At 42.0% G+C, this 20,720-nt stretch overlaps 1 protein-coding gene and 1 pseudogene across 5 annotated transcripts in view; both read right to left on the minus strand.

Moving 5' to 3' along the window:
* Positions 1 to 20,720, minus strand: part of Mnd1 (meiotic nuclear divisions 1) — a 68,368-nt gene that overhangs the window by 41,016 nt on the left and 6,632 nt on the right. For 2 of the 5 annotated variants that reach the window (XM_028894281.2, XM_037206690.1), the window contains exons 2-4: positions 19,648 to 19,713; positions 16,188 to 16,245; positions 12,867 to 13,015 (exon numbers count right to left, since the gene is read on the minus strand). In XM_028894281.2, the coding sequence (XP_028750114.1) occupies positions 12,867 to 13,015; positions 16,188 to 16,245; positions 19,648 to 19,713 (273 nt within the window). Of the gene's footprint in view, positions 1 to 12,866; positions 13,036 to 16,187; positions 16,246 to 17,754; positions 17,888 to 19,647; positions 19,714 to 20,720 lie in introns of those variants that run through there. The other 3 variants (XM_037206689.1, XM_037206691.1, XM_037206692.1) reach the window with 3 other exon arrangements.
* LOC114710191 lies at positions 2,116 to 6,633 on the minus strand (annotated as a pseudogene).

Here is a 20,720-nt window from a genome sequence, read left to right on the forward strand (position 1 = left end):
TGCTATATAGCTGCTGCCATGCTAATTAAATTCTTATTTTTAAGATGTCACATTTTAATTGCATATTTAAAATATTGCTTTGACTTTTAAAATGTCAAGAAAATGCATACAACATTTCCTACCTTAGCCATTTCTAAGTGTACCACTCAGTACTGCTGTAACCAATCTCCAGAAGGGTTCATCTGCAAACCGAAACCTACATCTGTTCAACAAGACCTCCCTCGCCACCTGTAGACCTGAGTAACCTCACTTCCACTTTCTGTTAGAGCCTGGCTACGCTTCATGTTCCATACAAGAATTATGTAGTACACCCCCATAGACACATACACACATTGTAGAGAATAGGAGCAAAATACTGCCACACTCCTCACCTGGTCATAAAATCTCTTAGAGACCAAGTTGGAGCAAAGGAGACATGGGCAAGAACCTGACTGCTGGTCTTGTGTTCAAGACTCGAGGTTCCTCCATGTCTTCCTGCCTTCCTTTGTAAGCCTGAAGACAGGGATGGGTTTTTTTGTTTGTTTGTTTGTTGTTGTTGTTGTTTTTGTTTTGGTTTTTAGAGACAGGGTTTCTCTGTGTAGCTTTGTGCCTTTCCTGGAACTCACTTGGTAGACCAGGCTGGCCTCGAACTCACAGAGATCCACTTGGCTCTGCATCCCCACGAGTGCTGGGATTAAAGGCGTGCGCCACCACTGCCCAGCTCAGGGATGGTTATTTTAAGGATTAACTTCAAGGTCATTCTTGATATTTAACAATTTATTTTATTTTATTGGATCACCCTGGAGCTGGAGTTACAGGTGGTTGTGAGTTGCAGGTATGGATGCTGGAACATAACTCAGGTCTTTTGTAAGAACAGAATAAATTCTTAACTGCTAAGTCATCTCACTCCAGCTCCCTGATAATTTCTTTCCATCTTTTAGGGTACAGAGAAATGTCACTTCACCTCGGGGGTTTCTTCAGGCTACACAAATTCATCAAAACACTGACTCGTGAAAAGGATCCGGTCACTTCTGCTTTCACTGGAGCTGAAAGAGCTAAGAGCTTCCGGTGACCCCCAAGCATAAAATCATTCCATTACTACTTCATAACTGTAATTTGCTACTGTTATGAATCATAATATTTGATATATGACCCCAAAGGGGTCTTGATCCACAGATTGAGAATAAATCAAATACAAAACATGTATTTCAGAAGAAATGAGATAGAAATATGCCTTGTTATTTTCAGCATTGTATAGGAAGCTTTTCTTGCCTATTAAAGACTTTAATATATGAGAATACAATTGTGTCAGCCCTCTTAGAGGGGCTAGTTTAAAAACTATTTCTTCAGTCCAGTCCAGATATTTATTATAGCTTTTTAGAAAAAAGTTACTATACCTCATTATTCTCAGCAAAATTAATAATATCTTAACCACATTAACCAGAGGAAGGGAAAGTAACAACATTGTCTTCCAAGCTTATAATTGTTTGAACCAACCAAGTCAGCAATAAAAAAAAAAAGTAAATTTATTCTGGCAGGAAATTTTCAGTTTCCTTTGCTTGGTGTACATGATAAAACCTAACCAACTACTAAGACATCCCATAATAATATGACCCCAATATGACTTCCAACTTTATGTGACCACATAACAAAAAAGTCTGCACATATTCTTCCTAAGTTAATCATCAACTATCAACTAAATGTAATTGTTTTGGTCTTCTCTTAATTAACATCATGGGCCACAGTCAAAATGTATAGATTCAAATCTTCCTTTGCCATCTCCTAATATTATCACCTTGGTCAAGTTATTCAACCTGTGGGTCCCTCAGTTTCCTATGTAAAACATAGTTAATAACAATATTGATGCCTCATACAGGTATAAGAATCATAGGAGGCTCTTAATTGAATCTGCCTAAGGATAACAGTCCTCAGTTCCTCTTCACACATCTCCACCTTTCATCTAAACCAGCATTTCTCAACCTGTGGGTCGAGACCCCTTTGGTGTCACATATCAGATACTATGATTCACAACAGCAGCAAAATTACAGTTATGAAGTAGCAATGAAATAATTTTATGGTTGGGGGTTACCACTGCTAGCATTCAGGCATTTCCGCTGGCCTGCCCACAGGGATTGGTCAACAGCGGGACACATCATCGTCAGCCACCAAGATGCCACCATGAGCCACAAACTCTCCCTATGCACATGCGCCATATCCTCTTACAAAAAGCAAGTGCCTTCTCTCCCCATGCTTTTCCTTCTCCTCTCACTCAGGCCGCCTCTGCACACCCCCACCCCAACAAACCTCTCACATGGGATCTGCTGCACAGTGTGACTCTGTGGTGCCCCTTGGCTCCAACCTGCCAAGGTACCTTCCTTCGTTAAATCATTACAATCACAGCATGAGGAGCTGCATTAAAGGACTGCAGCCTGAGGAAGGCTGAGCACCACTGATTCTAAGCCTACCCCACTTTCAGCTCAAAAGGACCGTTTCTAAAAATGCTGTGTTAACTATACATCTTTACAAAAGCCTTGTCTTTGGCATGGGATGGCTCAGTGGGTCAAGGCACTGCCACCAAGCCTGACCACCTTCCACGTGGAGAAAGGAGGACCTGACCCCTGCAGCTGTTTTGTTCCGTACATGCACTGTGGCATGCGCACACATACATACAACCCCTACAAAGACGGACGGATGGACGGACAGACGGACAGACAGGCAGGCAGACAGATGTAATTTAATGAAAAATTTAAGAGCCTTGTCTTTGTCCTAAACTGTATAACAGAATTTACAGCAAAGCTTAGCATTGCCACTAATATATTAAACATTATACAGGCAACTTTTTACTGTTTCTTGTTAATTATTTCCAAGTAAGTTAGATCACTACACTTTAATCAAGGAAACTGAAAATTCTCTAGGCCTAGACCACTTATTCTTTAGATTCAGGGAATTTACAACAGTGCATGGCTACAGCAGCCGTGGAAAATCTCTGTGGAGGTTGACACATGCCACACACATCTTAGAAAATGTTGAAGTTAAAACAAATTATAACCATGAGTCCTTCAGACTGTCTTCAATGAATATCAACACATACAACCAAAAAAGGCAAAGGAGAAAAAAATCTATTTCCTGATTGAATTTTCAAATTTCCTCTAAGAATGTCTATCCTCAAGAGACAAGCACATTCCTGCACGTCATTGGAGTCACCGACAGCAGAGGAATGACATTAAAAGAGAGGAAATGAAGAGTCACCCCACCCCCACACCCCCGAGCCAGTCTGGAGATAATTAACAAGAAACTCAAAGGAAGTTAACATTATACTTTGGCAATCTTAGCAGAGCTGGTCCTTCACTGAGCCGTGAGTGTGGCCAATCAGCAGTCACCGAGTGCCTGTGTCCATGTAAATCACAGCAGCGCTCACTCACGCTGTTAGCCAGGCAGTGCTCTCCGCTCAATTCACCTTCCTGGAGAGAAGTCACACTTCCAGCACAGGTCACAAGCATTTTTCTTATAAAGCATCAACACTGACTTCTACTTTCTAAATCACCTTCAGTAAAAGGCAAGCCCTCAATTAATTGCTCTGATTGAACACAGAAGTTTATAGTTGACACTCCGTGGGTGAGCCATAATTTATCCGAATGCATGGCTACCACATGCAGAAATCTTCAAGTCCCAGGAACACTTCCTCTTCACCACAGCCCATGCAAGCTGAGTAGCCTCTCTGACAAACTGGGAAAGCAAGTCTCTAAGAAGCTTGCAAGCTTCTCCAGCTGCTCGAGAACAACAAAACCAAAACCTTGTTGTGACTCAGAACAGTGCTTAGAGCAGGGGGCACAGGCCCTACTGCGTCCATGTTAGCATGTCTTAACTTCTGATTTACAGAGGTGTGCCAGGTTCAGCTTTGACCTCTGACTTCTAAGAGGAACTAAAGAGGGTGTACTCAAAACCACACTCAAGGTCAACTCTCAAACCACAGGACAGGAGTACATTGACAGCTGCTAATTTATACAATGATTTGGTAAATTTGGTTTATGCTGTTAACCCCTTACTCACATGGTGTTCCAAGAAAACCAGAGCAGTGGGTATAAGAACACCCTATTCTTCAGTCATTCAGTCTAAACATCAATTACCCTCAGTTTTGAAATAGATGCGTTCATGGTACTAGCAAGACACTGATTGCTTCCCCTAAGATTACCCAAGTACCCATATGTAGTGGGTAGCTGGTCCAGCTTTGATCTGAAGTACCACCCCCAGTCTCCAGAAGGGAGATGGGGCCCCAACAACAACTTTACTCAATCCAGAATGATGCCATGGTTCTCATCATCATACTACACTTCTAGCCAGAATTTCAGACAATCTTACCCATTACTCTGAGACTTGCTGTGGAATCTACATTTAGTCTAACTGAGATTTAACTATCTGAGCTTTCTTACAGTACCCAACAGAGATAACATCACCCCCTAAACAGCAGGAAGCAATTCTAAGAAAACAATGCCCTTTCTCCCTAAGGTTTCATATTTCTCAGGATTATGGATGATGATCATAGGGGTGGGGTGGAAGAAAATATTAGACTCAGTATTCTCCTTAAGAAAAGAAAAAGTTTCTCAAAAACAAAACAAAACAAAAACAAAAAGGGAAAAGAAGTGGAATGGATAGGTATAAGATATTATGGTAGATTATTGTATATAGTAGTAAACAAATTTAGTAAAATAGCAGCCTTAGATAATTTGCACTGTTATGGATTCTTATGTTAATACAAATGTAAACTATTTTTATATTCCTGTTTAAAATAATTTGTATATTGATACAAATACAGAACTATATTTGTTATAATACATATGTATTTCTATTCTTATTTGAAATATTTGTATATTGATACAAATGGCCTAACACACTAACTTAAAAGGCAGAAATTGTCAGTATACATAAAAATGCAAAACCTAATTATATGTCCTTACCAGAAACACATTGAAATAGAAAACATAACAATAAATATAAAGGAGTGGGATGCATTAAGCAAATCTTAACCAAAGGAAATAATTTCTTTGTACTTGGCCCTTGTACCCAGGGGCTTCACATACACTGATTCAATCAGCCAGGGATTGAAATATTCAGGGTGAAAATGCACAGAATTGTATGTTTTTGTCATTATTCTATAAACATAATTGTCTACATAGAATTTATATTAATTAGGTAATAATCTAGACATGACTGTGGTAAGTGCATTCTGGAAAGACCCATGGGTAAGGAATTGAGGGAAACCTCCACCCAAAGGTTTGAAGACTCCACCCACCTTCAAAGACACATCATACTAAAGGCCAACAGGACACATTTCCACATGTCACCAATATGTGCATACTTCATACCCCACCCCATAAAGCCTGCCATTATGGCCTGCTCTCTCTCTCTCTCTCTCAATCTCTCTCTCTCTCTCTCTCTCTCTCTCTCTCACACACACACACACACACACACGCACACGCACACGCACACGCACACGCACACATACCTCACTTACAGGCAGCCTTTCACATGTCACCACACTCCCCGCAAAAATCTCTTGTGTGAGGTCTGTCACATGGTGTGATCTTTTCAGCATTCCTTGGCCCTCCCATCCCAGCAAAACACTTACAGCCCTGGCAATATCAATGTTACTACTGTCTCAAAGATCATGAGTTCGAGGCCAGCCTGGTCTACCAAGTGAGTTCCAGGAAAGGCACAAAGCTACACAGAGAAACCCTGTCTTGAAAAACCAAAACAACAACAACAAAACAAACAAACAACAACAACAACAACAAAAAAAAAACCCATCCCTGTCTTCAGGCTTACAAAGGAAGGCAGGAAGACATGAAGGAACTTCCCACCTTTATTTTGCATTTGAAAATCTTCCTTGGTGATTTGTCACTGGATGCCTCAAATTAAGTCTGACCTGATCCTACTCCACTTCCTACAGTGGAGAGGCCATCTTCCCTGCCCCAGGGCTGTCTCCACCCACCCACCTGACCTCTCAAGCACTCACCCTCAGGTAGGCAAGGGGAAGTTCTCCCTTTCCCAGATGCTACCAGAGATAAACTTCTCATCTTTATCTTAAAACTACAGACTACATAAGATTTGGAAAGGAGACTACCACACAATGACCAAAGGAATCACCATTCTGTACCTTTTCTTCTGTCGGGTCACTCAGAAACATACTGATCGGCTCTGATTGTCATTGCCTGTCACCTCACACTTTGACCCACGTATTCACCATAGTCCACTTTCCCTTCCACAAACATGCACAGAGTCCCCTTTTCACATAGTGATATGCGACATCTCTGAGGCCTGGTCAAAAGACTGATGCTCTGTGCCACATTATCGTTTGACTGACATTACTTATTTCATATACTTCACTGTCCCCTGATCACATCTCATTTGTTGCCAGAGAAAATATCGTGACTGGGTTTTTCCCTTCCACCCGTCCCATGACAGAGTCCTGACCTACTCGCCCAAGTAACTGAACACAATTCAGAGATCATTCAAGAACCAAACTGCTGGCTACTTCAGACTCGTGTCTTACAAACTGATGAACACCTGTAACACAGGTCTTTGAAACAGGGCTTTGGGTATTCTTACTTGCTGTGGAATAATCCTCTGTACACTGTGAAGATGCACTGCTCTCATTGTCGATAAAAAGCTGATTGGCTGATAGCTAGGCAGGATTTGGGGGCAGAAAGACCACCGGGAAGAAGAAGGGCAGGAGTCAGGAATTCAAATGAGTTGAGAGCCAAGCGCAGAAGAAGCAAGACGAGAAGTTCATAGACGAGGTAAACGAGCCTTGGGGCAACACATAGATTAATAGAAATGGGTTAATAAGACTTAGTTAAAAACAAGTCTAAGCTATCAGCCAAGCATTAATAATTAATAAAAAGTCTCTGTGTGGTTATTTGGGAACTGCCTGGTGGTACAGAAAAGTCCACCTATACTTACTATTTAATCTTTAGGCTTTTCCTGACAATGTAGCCTAACCTTGTGCTCCTAATTTAGCCTTACTTTATGGTCATACTCAGAGAGAGAGAGACAGAGAGAGAGAGAGAGACAGAGACAGAGACAGACAGACAGACAGAGACAGAGAGAGACTGAGATTTGCCTTTGTAAAGAAAATGAAAACTTTCTCAGGAAATGTGAAGCTACTCTTTCTCTTACATCACCTAGGAAAATGAGCATGTTTTAGACACACTCCCTCAACGGAGTACATACTACATTAGCAAGGACTAAGCAGATCACGTTTACTGCATAGGATACCAGCAATGCACACTAAAACCAAATGCTGCATTTGTGGGAGACCTTAACACAAGCTTAAAGAACAAGCACCTGTGAGCTAGGGGTTAAGACGGTTTCTCAGAGGTGTTGAGAATCTGGCTAAGAACAGATGGAGGAAATTGAATTTGAAAAAGTGAGAAAAGCAAGAACAAAATCAAGACAGGAAAACGCAGTAAGCTCTAAAAAGAATTAAGAATGTGCAGTAGTTTAGACCTAGCCACGTGTGAAAGGTAGATTTGAGGTAGGACTAGGGGCAGGGGTAGAACCTTTAGTAGGTGGGGCCTGACGGAAGGAACTGAGATGACGGGGGTGCGCCCTCCAAGGCACTGTGGGCCCAGGCCTCTTCTCCTGTTTGCTCCCTTGCTCATGATGCACTTCTGCCATGATCCATGTGGGATTATACACTATTTGATGTTTTATAGCTGGCTTGTTTCACTCAGCGTATCTTCAGGGTTCATCCACATTGTACTGTGTATCAGAATGTATTCCTTTCTACAATGAACAACACTCCATTTCCACATTCCCTTGGCAGATGTTTGGGTGGCTGCCGCCTTTACTAAATATAACTAGGTAATTCTGCTCTGACCACGGGTATAAAAACCTTTCCAATATTGTGTTTTTAAGTCTTTGGATACAACCGAGAGACACACTTACTGACTCACATATTGATTTGTTGTAAGTGTCTGAGAAACTAGAAGATGGTTTCTATAATGGCTGCACCACTGGATGAGTTGTCTTTCTGTCACTGTGGACAACAAGACCTGACAGAGACAACCTCAGGGAGGACAGACTCATTCTGTGGGTCCATTCCATCATGGCAGGGAATGCATGTACAGTAGCTCACGCTGTGGCTTGTCACACCACAGCATAACAGCCCACAGAGAGAACAAGGCTAGACCCAGGAACTCTTACAGCTTTCAGAGGCTGGCCCCAGTTCGTTTACTTCTGCCAGGTAGGCTCTTCCTCCTAAAGGTTCCAAGGCTTCCTAGGAATCTACCAGCTAAGAACATGTTTCAAACATGAGCCTGCTGGGCACATTTCAGGTCCAAAGCATAACAACTGCTGCATTTGCCCACCAAGAGTGCTTACACTCTCTACTTTCTCCACTTCACTGCCAACGTGTCATTCTCTAGTGGGGGCTGTGTGTGTGTCGGGGCGGGGGGACCAAAGCCAGAGCCCATTCTGCCTCACTGCCCTGACTGCTGGGAATACAGGCATGCAGCCTGCCTTCTGTTAGCTATCCTAGTGAGTCTGAGGTAGCTTCTCCCTGCAGGCCCTATTTCTTAAGCATATCACTGCAATAACCTCCTAGTTAGTGTCATCAGAAAAGCACCCACCTGTCTGCCATCGTGTAACTTCACAGCTACCCCTTCATTTACTTCCATCTCTTTCCAGTAGGTCTAAACGAACATATGTATCTCTAAAACATAGCCTCTGCCCATTTATTGACCAATCTTTGCCCAGGCAAGCTTCTGGTTCAGTAAGACTCCATCACTGCAAAGGATCAAAGTGCAAAGAGACAGAGGAGGACATCCGACATCCTCCTCTGGTCTCTGCACACAAACTTGTATATGCATATGTGCACACATACAAAGAACACATACACACCAGCAATTTTTAAATTTTTCAAGTAAGTTAAAAAATAATGAATGTCTCTAACACAATTGGATATTTATCTTCATACATATTTAAGCGTGGCAGTATAAGGGAGGGGGCAGACCTGAAGGAGCTGGATGCAGTCAAGAATAAAAATGTTGTAAAGAGGCCTGTGCTAACACAGGGCTTTATTTTTATGGTTTAAATTAACATTGTTATCCTATGTATGCCTTCTAAATTTTGCCATCTCAATAAATGAAAAAACCTTTAAACCTAGTCTACATCCATTAACAGCTAACATCACTTAAGATGTTTTTATTCATCTTTAAGAACTTTACATGTTTAGATCACACTCACCCTACAGCTAACGTCCTAATCATATGCTTGCAGCATAAGAAATTCAGCTGCAAAGAACTGGTTCCAATAATGCTAAATGGTAATAATTCACAGGCATAGACTGTACCATGGAAACAAAAAACGATATTGTGTCACAGGACTTCCTAATCAAATGATACAGAATAAGGAGATATGCAAAAAAAAAAAAAATCCAGATAAAAAGTACAACAACAACAGGAAACAGTAATGCCACCTTAGCATTATAAAATACTTCAAACACTGGACTGAAGCAGAGACAGGATTTTAGGAAAAAGAAATAAAAACATAAAAAAGCAAGAGTTTTACAAGTCAACACTGAAAAAGAAATGAATGAAAAGTAGGCAAAAGACTAAAATAAATCACACCCCCTCCCATACACGTGGCATGCACACGTAAGGAGAACCTCCATACCATGTCATCAGGGGACTGCACACAGAAAACAATGAAATACCACCACATGTTCATTAAATTTCTAAGAGACGAACACTCACATCATCTAATGCTCATGCCACTGTACAATGAGAGGACACTCAGCCTCGGCAGACGGAAACGAAATATAGTTAGTACATTTACACCGGAAGGCACTCTGATGTCATCTCAACAAAACCCTCTTCATACAACCCAGAAACGATGATCCTTGGTAATGCCCAAGTCAGCTGAAAGCACACACTACACAAAAACATGCACACAAAGCTTTAGTAGCAGATTTATTCATAACCGCAAAACCTGGAAGCAGCCAAGATGCCCAATAGCTCAATGGGTATATCGAGATATATTTAACATGGCAAAATGCATTCAGCAGTTAAGAAGAAAATGAGATTTTATAGTAAGCCCCAAGAGACAATGGAACCTTAAATACTTCTGGTTAAGCACAAGAAGCCACTCTGTGAAGGCTGCACTGTGCATGATTTCAGTCACATGAAAGTTTGAAAATGACAACTGTAAAGACATAAAAAACAGTCAGCTGGAAAGACATTTAAAGAAATGCTCAACATCCTTAATCATCAGAGAAATGCAAATCAAAACGACTCTGAGATACCACCTTACACCTGTTAGAATGGCTACGATCAAAAACACCAATGACAACCAATGTTGGAGAGGATGTGGAGCAAAGGGAACACTCCTCCACTGTTGGTGGGAATGTAAACTTGTACAACCACTATGGAAATCAGTATGGCAGTTTCTCAGAAAGTTAGGAATCGAACTACCTCAAGACCCAGCCACCCCACTCTTGGGCATATACCCAAGGAATGCTGATTCATACCATAAAGATACATGCTCAGCTATGTTCATAGCAGCACTATTTGTAATAGCCAGAACCTGGAAACAACCTAGATGCCCATCAACGGAAGAATGGATGAAAAAAATGTGGTACATATACACAATGGAGTACTACTCAGCAGAGAAAAACAATGAAAGCATGAAATTTGCAGGCAAATGGATGGACCTAGAAAAAAATCATCCTGAGTGAGGTAACCCAAACCCAGAAAGACAGTTATGGTATGTACTCACTCATAGGTGGATTCTAGATATAAAATAAAGAACAATCAGACCACAACCCATAGAACCATAGAGGCTATATATATAGCATGGAGGTCCCTAGGATGACTGTGGCTTATAATAAATTTCAGTTTTACTCAATTATTGAAAAAATAATAGCCAAATGAACTATGAACTATGAACTAAAGGCTGAGGGGCCCCCAGCTGGATCAGGCCCTCTGAATAGATGAGACAGTTGATTGGCTTGATCAGGTTGGGAGGCAACTAGGCAGTGGGACCGAGTCCTGTACTCATTGCATGAGTTGGCTGTTTGAAACCTGGAGCTTATGCAGGGACACTTGGCTCAGTCTGGGAGGAAGGGACTGGACCTCCTGGACTGAGTCTACCAGGTTGATCGCAGTCCTCGGGGGAGGACTTGTCCTGGAAGAGGTGGGAATGGAGGGTAGGCTGGGGGTAAGGGGAGGGGGTGGGAGGGGGGAGAATAGGGGAACCCATGGCTGATATGTAGAACTGAATGGTATTGTAAAATATATATATATATATATATATATATATATATATATATATATATAACAGTCAGCTGACTGAGGCAGGGCTGCAAGTGTGAGGGCAGCCTGGGTTACACAAAGATCCTGTCTTAAAAGGAGAAAGATCAGTGGTTTCTGGAAGCCGAAGGCTGGAAAATGAGTAAGAGTTAAAGAGGAGTTTGGGGCAGTGAAAGTACTCTGTAGAACACTGTAATTTTGGACGCGTCATCACGCAACTGTCAAAATCTGTAGGTTGGTAGTACACATTTATAATCCCAACACTTGGGAGGCGAAGGTAGAATAATTATGAGTCAAATAGCCATCCTCCAGTGCAAAGCAAGTTTATGGCTAGCTTAAGTTACACGTGACCTTGTCTCAAAACAAACAAAACCAAAAAAAAAAAAAAGAACAATAAATAAATAAATCATAGTAAAGCAAAGCACAGGACCTCACTGAATACCCAGACCCATGTAAAACCATGCCGAGTACATGCTTGCAAACCTAGCACTGGGCAGGTAGAGACAGGGGGATATCTGGGACTGCCTGGCAAGCCTAATTATTGAGTTCTAGTCAATAAAAACCCTGTCTTAATAGGAGGCGACAGCATTCTTGGGGACACTGAAGGCTATCCTCCAGTCTCTACACACACACACACACACACACACACACACACACACACACACACAAATGTACATACATGCACATCCATACACATAGGACATGCGTGCACACACATGTGCATCCATACACATAGGACACACACACGCACATGTGCACCCATACACATAGGACATGTGTGTGCGCGCACACACACAGAACATGGACACACATGCTCATCTATACACATAGGACACACACGCACATGCGCACCCATACACATACGACATGCACACACATGCACATCCATACACATAGGACACACACACACATGCTCATCCATACACATAGGACACACACACACATGCTCATCCATACATATAGGACACACACGCACATACTCATCCATACATATAGGACATGCACATACACACAGAGGGAAAAAAACACCCAACAGTGAGCCCTGGACTTAGCAGGCTCTGGCTAACAAGGTATCAAAGCTGGCTTACCAACTGTCATGCACAGACATACAGCATATAAAATATGTGACACAAACAACAGGGAATTAGGAGAGTTGGGGAGGGAAGGGACAGACTAGGAGTCCTCTCTACTTTCCCATCAAGTTTTCCACAAACCAAAATCTAAAACTGCCCTCCCAGAATCTACTGATTTTTTTTTTCAAAAAGAACTAAAATACTAGAAAATAATAAAACAATGTAGAAAAATAAAAGGTGAAGTATTCTAAGGTCACTTTACGGCTTTGTGTTATGTTTGAGGTGCTTGGGAGTGAAACCCAGGGCCTTGTGCGAGCTAGGGAAGCACCTACCGCTGAGTTACTCCCTAAACATACTCTTTGTGAGGAAGAGATGGTGATTTCCTTTAGACTCCAAACAATAACGTATTCTTCAAGTTGAAGAGAAAGCACTGAATGGGAAAAGCACTAGGGAAAACACACCCGTGTCACCAAGCACACCTCTTCAGGACCGTGCGGCGCCTTACCTGAGAGTTGAGGGCCTCCAGCTTGCGTTTCCGGGCATGGAGAGCTTTGCTTGGAAAAGCCCAGTAGTAATTGGAGGTTCCGATCCTCTCGCAGTCAACCATGCCATCGTCCACCAGGCTCTGCAGGACTTCTTTCACTGACATGGCAGCTGAGGAGGAATGTCCAAGACTCCAGGGTAAGCAGCATCATAGGGAAAATTCAAAAGCAAGTAAGCAGAGAAACACTTGCAAAGCATATGACAGTTAAGAGCTAAAAAAGGAAGATAACAGTGTGTCAACGGGCATCTATGTGTGCATAAAAAGTGAGGGAACCCAGGCTCTCAAAGGCAAACCTCGCAAGCCCTTTCTTACACACAGATCTTGTGTGCTTATGTGGGAGGAAGGGTGGGCAGAGGTCATGAAATTAGAAAAGGCCCATGAGAGGAGAAAAAGAGACCGGAAGAAGAAGCTGCAAACCGTACGAGGACACGAGTGACAAGGAGGTGGAAAGGCAGACAGTGGGGGAAAACAGTCCCAGTAATTTGAAGGGGACAATGAGATGGGGGAGGGAAAAGGAGACCTAACTGGAGTACACATCACAGGCCACAGGGAAACCTGTCGCTCTGCATGCTGATTTAACAATAAATAAAAGCCGTCTATAAATAACCATGCTCAATGTATTTCAACTACAACTACACTTTATTTTACTTCATTTTCAGTACACATAGGACATGCGTGCACACACACGGCTTTGGACATGCCAGCTAAGCTCTCTGTTGCTAACCTCCACCCCTCCCTTTTCAATCCACTCTAAACTGAAGACAGACTAAGACAGACAGCATGCCCCCTGGACTGCCAAACTAAAACATGCAAAGATGGAAGAAAGGACTCCAGGAAACTGTATTCTCAATATAGGTGTAAACCATGGAAGTATGTCTCTAAAGCTTTAGATGGATGTCTTTCCTTTCTGAAGAAATTTCCCTTTTATAAACTCAGCCACAGAGCAGAAAAGATGGATACACATGTTTGCCAAAGCATTCTTATCAGTAGCAAAAGGAAGTAGAAACTAGCCCAATAACTGGATTTTTAAGAGCACAATGTGAGGTTATCCAGTAATTTTAATGATACGGAGAAATACATGTTGCACTGTACAGAATGTATGCTGTAGAGGAGTGAGGAGACTGTGTGTGTTGATGTGACATAGTTCAGATGCAGAGAGCAGGCAATTTCCACTTCATTTTTCCAAAAATAAACATGCATTATATTCAGCTACGAAAACTCAAAGTTGTGAAAGATTAAACAATAAAGAAACAAACTAGTTCCAATAGTTAGAGCTAAGATTTAAAATCAGAATCTATTAGCAATGCTTACTTTCTAGGTACCAAAAACTATCTCCTTATTTTAATATCCATTTAAATTTTTTCCTAGAGAAGATCTCTAGCTATAAAACTTATTTAAAATTTAAAGATCTAATAAATAAAACTGATACCGAATGTGCAAAACATTCAACTCTACTCATAAAGTACAAGTGAAATGAAAGTCAAAGGATTCTAAAAATGAAGAGAGTCGTAGTGAGGCTCAGTGACGGAGTGCGTGCCCAGCATGCACAGAACCCTGGGTACAAGCCCCAAGACTGAAAACAAATGCGAAGTTAGTGTGAACATAAACTGGCCAAGCCTTTCCTGAAAGCAATTTAAGAATACATGTTTGCAATTCTAAGAACTATGCAAACTTTTATTTTCTGTTTTAACAGTCTAATGAAGTAACTTGAGAGGTGAAGAAAAATGTATGAACAGAGCTTTGCTTTTGGTTCCATAACCAAACCCCATAGACCAGGTGCTTAAACAGCAGTTAAGATACAGCCAGAGAGCACTGGCTTAAGAAGAGGGAAGCCCGGTGTTCTGTCCCCTTTCCCACAGTTCCAGCAACCAGGACAAGACAGCGTCCAATTCAGTCACCGGTGAGGATGCTTTGCCTGCTGTGTGGATAGTCTATGTTCTCGTTATGAGCGGCCCTTCCTCAAGAGACATACACAGATCTCTCTCTCTCTCTCTCTCTCTCTCTCTCTCTCTCTCTCTCTCTCTCTCTCTCTCTCTCTCTCCACCCTTCCCTCATCCCCCTCCTGTCTTAAAATTAGAGCCCTACTCACATAATCTCTGTTTCTGCATTTGACTGTGACAGTCTCTCACCATGGAGCTCAAGCTAACTCAAACTCATGATTTCCCAGTGTTGTGACTACATTGGTGTATCATGACACTCAGCTTTTAACTTAATGCCCTCATGAAAGTCCTATTTCCAGTTGAATGTTGGAGAGTCAACATATGAACTGGGGAAGAACACAGTTCAGTCCAGAGTTGAGAACATGTTAATTACAAAATGCAGTATTTGTAGAAAATCGAGACGGTCAACAATGGGTGACCAACTAAGCAAGTTTGATGGGCAGTCGTCACAGGATAGAATTCATCTTCCAAAGCATGTGATACACACATGCAGATGACACGTTTATATAAAAAGATACACAGCTAAGATGAAAAAAGTGTGAGTTTTTCCAGTCCCCAGCACACCCACAAACAACCACAAACACAAAACACCATGTGCAGCCCGGTTCCCTCTCAGCATGAGAGGTCTTTACATACATACACTGACAAAACTTCAAAAGGAACCAAAATGTTTACAGTGTGCCTTTAGAACAGAAAAATTACGTTTTCTCCCTTAGCTCAGCGATGGGAGCTGTCCTGCTCTACCTGTCTTCCTGAAAGGAAAAAAAAAAGACCTCTGAACCGTGAGCAAAACCAAATCCTCCTTCGAAGCTGTCAGGTATTCGGCCACAGAAATGGGAAGTCGGAGTGGCAAACAAATGCCACTGAAAATGACGATCTCAAGATGAAAAGCACCTGTACGTCAGTCTCGGGGGACCAAGCCCGCCTATGCTCTCAAGTTAGCCTTCTGCCTCGAGCCGAGAGGCAGCAAGTTTGTTTCTTTGAGCTATCAAATTCATAGTCAACTGTTGATGCAGCCTCACGAAACTACTACACTACGTAAAAGATGCCAAATCACATTAGACAAATGCTACAAAATATTAAACAATTTTTACTTCTTTTGAAATAAACTATAAAATAAGTGTGCGTATGGGTAAAGGTATATGTATTCCCTTTTAATTGTTCTGCGGCAGAGGGTCCAAACACAGGAACTGATTGATGGCTAAGAAGTGTCACATGAGGCTTTTACAAATATACTCACTTCTAGATGTTTGCATTGTCCATAAAGGGAGAGACCACTGCAGAAAAGACTGAGTCCCAGGTTCCCCAAGTCCCCACCACCCACCATCTCTTTAATACTTACTGATGCCTTTCTCTTTGGGAGCAAGCTTCTCCAGGTCTTTTAGTTGGAATACATCTTTCTAGTTAAAAGGGTTTAAAAAGGTGAAAAACACATAATTACTTTCTACTGTTTATTTATATTTGCCATAACCATGTTCATAAAACATAGCATCAAAAAGCTATGTCTACAAATGAATAATATACTAGAATTGAGTATTTTAGAACTAGAAGAAATGCTGTATCTCATTCAATGTCATCCATAGAACTTAAGATGGACATACTTCCACATGAGCACAGCTGTCTATTCATGACTGGACAACAACAAAAGCCATCTTCTCATTGAAGCAGGAAAACTAACTCTGGAAGGTGATGGGCTGCTCTGACACTCGGATGTTAAGAAAACCAAGAGAGGACTGGAGAGATGGCTCTGTGGTTAAAAGCAATAGCTTTCTTACAGAGGCCCCTAATTCAGTTCCCAATACCCCCTGGTGGTTCAGGGGATCTGGTGCCCCCTTCTGGCCTCTGTGGGCACCAGGCACACATACATACATGCAGGCCAACATTCATGCACATAAAATTTTTTAAATAACAAATCTAAAAGAAAGAAGAGAGGGGAGGGGAGTGGAGGGGAGGGAAAAGACAAACAAAACACAAACCCCAGGCTCAATAATGGGAGGATTGCTTTGGACCAGAATTTTGAGGCCAGCCTGGGCAATATAAAAAGATCATATCTTAAAAAGAAAGGAAGGAAGGGATGGAGGGAAGTGAGAAGGAGGGAGGGAGGGAGAGAGGAAATGAGGAGGGAGAGAGACCAAAGAAGAAAGAAAGAGGGAAAGTGCTCTACTCGGTCTGTCTCCTGCTCCACAGGTTTACCAGCTGGAAATAATGTTACAGACATTGTCAACGTTGGTTCTCATTTAAGGTTTTATGAAGCAGTTAACTCCACGTGACGGAAGACGGTCCAGCTCATGCTGAGTCTCAACCACTCATCCACATGTCCCTACACCAACACACACAGAACCAAACATTTCAGGAAAATACAGGGGACACTCTTTGCTGACTGTTCCTTTCTTCTGAAGTGGTGAGAAGCCCTAGGACAGTGAAAGTGAAACTGGGAAGACTAAGCAGTCAGTAATTAAAAGAAGCACTGTGACTGTTCAACTGGATGGAAACTAAGCCCCAAACCTCTGCTTATCCAAATGGACATTTTACAAAACCGAGAAGACAGATACTGCCTAAAAGAAAATATCTGCAAAAATATCTACCTGACAAAGAGCTCTGGAACCTAGAATATGCATTGTGTGTCCAAAACACAAAGAACTGTTGAATGGATAAAGGAGCAAGATGACGAATGCATTTGTGGGCAGCATGGCACCCGGTGCTTAGCCAGCAGTCATGAATGGGGGCGGCATGGCACACAGTGCTTAGCCAGCAGTCATGACTTCAGGCGGCATGGCACCCGGTACTTAGCCCGCAGTCATTATCAGCAGGTTCACAGTTCTCAGCTAGTAAGTTTTCTAATTAATTCAGAAGGTGAGACACATTTGCCAGAGGTCACTGAGAAGACAGACCATAAAACACAACCTTACCGTTAACATATATAATCATGCAGCAATATTCTTTCAGATTTTACATTTTCTACTTAACACCTCATAGTGAACATTTAGCCATGATACCGTCTTTGAGAAGGGCCACTATCCATATCTAATGCCAAATTCTGTAACTGATGGTGTAGAATGTTGTGTTAGAAGTGTTTGAGTTTGTTGGAATTTTACTTATCAATGGAATTAGAATCCAAATTCCAGAAACTGAATTTCAGAATCATGCTTTTCAACCTTGGACCATAATATTGATTTGTTCTGAATTGTTGAAGGGCTAATGTCAAATATTTACTAACATTTGACATCAGTCTGGATCCCAGATATATGGTGTCTCATTCAGGAGAAAACAGATGAAATGCTTTCCATTATATTTCCAAAGTTCACTGTTACACTTTTAATTCCATCCCAAAAGCTGACAGATGAAGCAAGTGTGCAGCAACATACGGTATCATGTGACGAACAGGAACACATGAACTGAGCAAGCCAACTAACAGAATTACTTATTATCTCCACAGAAAAAATTCATTGTGGAACACCATTGAGCAACTAGTCATTAGTGTTAGTCTTTAGTGTCAAAAGGCCATTGAAGGGTGAAGTTGAACATTTTGAAATGAGAAATAGCCAACTTTGGTATTTGAGAAGATCAATCACCCACTGACTACTTTGAGTTTCCACTGCCTGGAAGAAATTAAGTCTGTTCTTGCTTTAAGGCCACAGGAAAAAAATTTCAACACCGCCAAAGAAAAAAACTGAACCAGACTCCATCTTCTCAATGACACTCTTGCACTGGCTTTAAAAACATAAAGGATAGACTACTTTTTTAAGTCCTCAAGAGTTTAAGAGTACTGAGAATCTGCATTATCAAAACGCAAAGGACGTTTACCAGCATACTATCTGAGCATACCATCTTCCCCTGTCTGCACAGGATGGAAACAGCCCCTGGAATGAAAAAGGCCGTAAGAAGGTACGGGGGTAAAAAGCCTGTTTGGACTTGTTTCTTTTTGTTTGGTTTTGTTTTTGTCAAGACAGGTTTCTCTGTAGCTTTGGAGCCTATCCTGGAACTCGCTCTGAAGACTAGGCTGGCATCGAACTCACTGAGATCTGCCTGCCTCTGCCTCCTGAGTGCTGGGATTAAAGGTGTGTGCCAACTGAACTTCTTTACAAAAGAAAGGTCCACGTACAAGAACATGGTAAAGAAAGTAGGGCCTAGAGCCTGGTTTTGAACTCTGCCTGCCACTCAGTGAAGCTGAAATTTTATTTCTCTTAGTGACTGGCACAGGCCTCTGGAATAAGTTAGGGAGTCCTGGGTATCATCATAATGTATAGATAGACTGTAAACACAAAGCAGAAGGATTTCGGTGCTCCCTGTGAAACTAGGGGGTCCTTTTTGGCTTAACCCCTGGTAATACTCACTCTTATTTTCTGAGACTTTGGAGGCTTCAGACTCTTTGCCTCAGGAGTCCTCAGCTGGAAAGCAAAGCTGAGGACCACAGGCCTTACCCCCAGGACTGTCCACTGGTGAAATCAGAAAACCTATACTAAATGCCTGGGGATGGGCAGCACTCAGTAAACTAAGTTATTTCAGAAAAAGAGGTCATAATCAAATATACAACTCAGAAAGAGAATTCCAGTATCAGTCTATAGGACAGTCTGGATAAAAGACCATGAATAAGGGGATATGGCTCTTTCCTATTCCACAGCTCAGAAGAGCCAAAAACATTGGAGAATTTTATTTGCCTCTTAAGACCATGGCAGTATGGGTCCCTAACAAAGAGACCATTAACACTGAATTACGTCACAGAAAAATACACAACATAGTGTGAAAATACACTTAACGTAAATATTATACAAAGTACTAACAACATTAGGGGAATAACTTACTGTCTCAAAAAACAGTTCCATCATACGGGTTCTCTTCTCTTCCACACTCAGTCCTTTTTTCTTTGACTAAAGCATAAAACAAAAAAACACATCAAAAGCTGCGGCTTTAAAACCAGCATTTTGTAACAAATGGGCATTAAACATCATCTTAACAGTTCTGTGATTTTGTCTAATATCGACAGGTTGGTCCCTCAAGGCTGGCCCAACGACTCACTTCAACAGCTACATACCAACCCTCTAAGTAGGGTTGGTCAATTTCCCTACACAAACAGTGACAGCAATAACCTTTTATGGGAATTTTGTTTTGTTTTGAGACAGGGTTTCTCTGTGTATCCCTGGCTGCCCTCAAGTAGACCAGGCTGGCCTTGAACTCAGCAAGCCACCCGCTCTGTCTCCCAGTGCTGGGATTAAAGGTGTATGTCAGCTGGGCAGTGGTGGCACACACCTTTAATCCCAGCACTCCGGGAGGCAGAGGCAGGTGGATCTCTGTGAGTTAGAGGCCAGCTTGGTCTACAGAGTGAGATCCAGGACAGGCTCCAAAACTACACAGAGAAACCCTGTCTCGAAAAACAATAAACAAACAAACAAACAAGAAATAAAGGTGTATGTCACTACACCCTCTGCAGAAATTTAGTATTTATAAAATGAACCAATGAGAAGCCACTGTATCAACTTTCAAAAGGCTTACGTTTTGAAAGAAAACAGACAGCCACTTATAACCAGTGAACAGCTACATGCACAAATACCCAGGACGAACTGATCAGTCCCACCCGGGGAGGGAGACGTGCTAATCTAGACGGCTAGAGATGAAAAGGATCTGGTCAGACTGGGAGGTGGGGAGAGGCGTCTTGTGCAGATCCATGCACAGGCTGTGCTAGGGACACAAGTCAAGCACTGAGAAAGTTACTGTTTGGACTGTGAGGAGGGAGAAAACGGAAGATACAGTTCAGAAAGTCGTCTGGGGTCAGATTATCGAGGCTAACTGGGAAGAAAGTGGATCCTCCCATACAATGAACAAGGTCTGAGGAACTTCTAAAGCTAGGAGGGGCAAGGCCAGCGTTAGACTGGAGTAT

The sequence above is a fragment of the Peromyscus leucopus genome, chromosome 6, assembly GCF_004664715.2.
Source record: "Peromyscus leucopus breed LL Stock chromosome 6, UCI_PerLeu_2.1, whole genome shotgun sequence".
NCBI classification, from domain to species: domain Eukaryota; kingdom Metazoa; phylum Chordata; class Mammalia; order Rodentia; family Cricetidae; genus Peromyscus; species Peromyscus leucopus.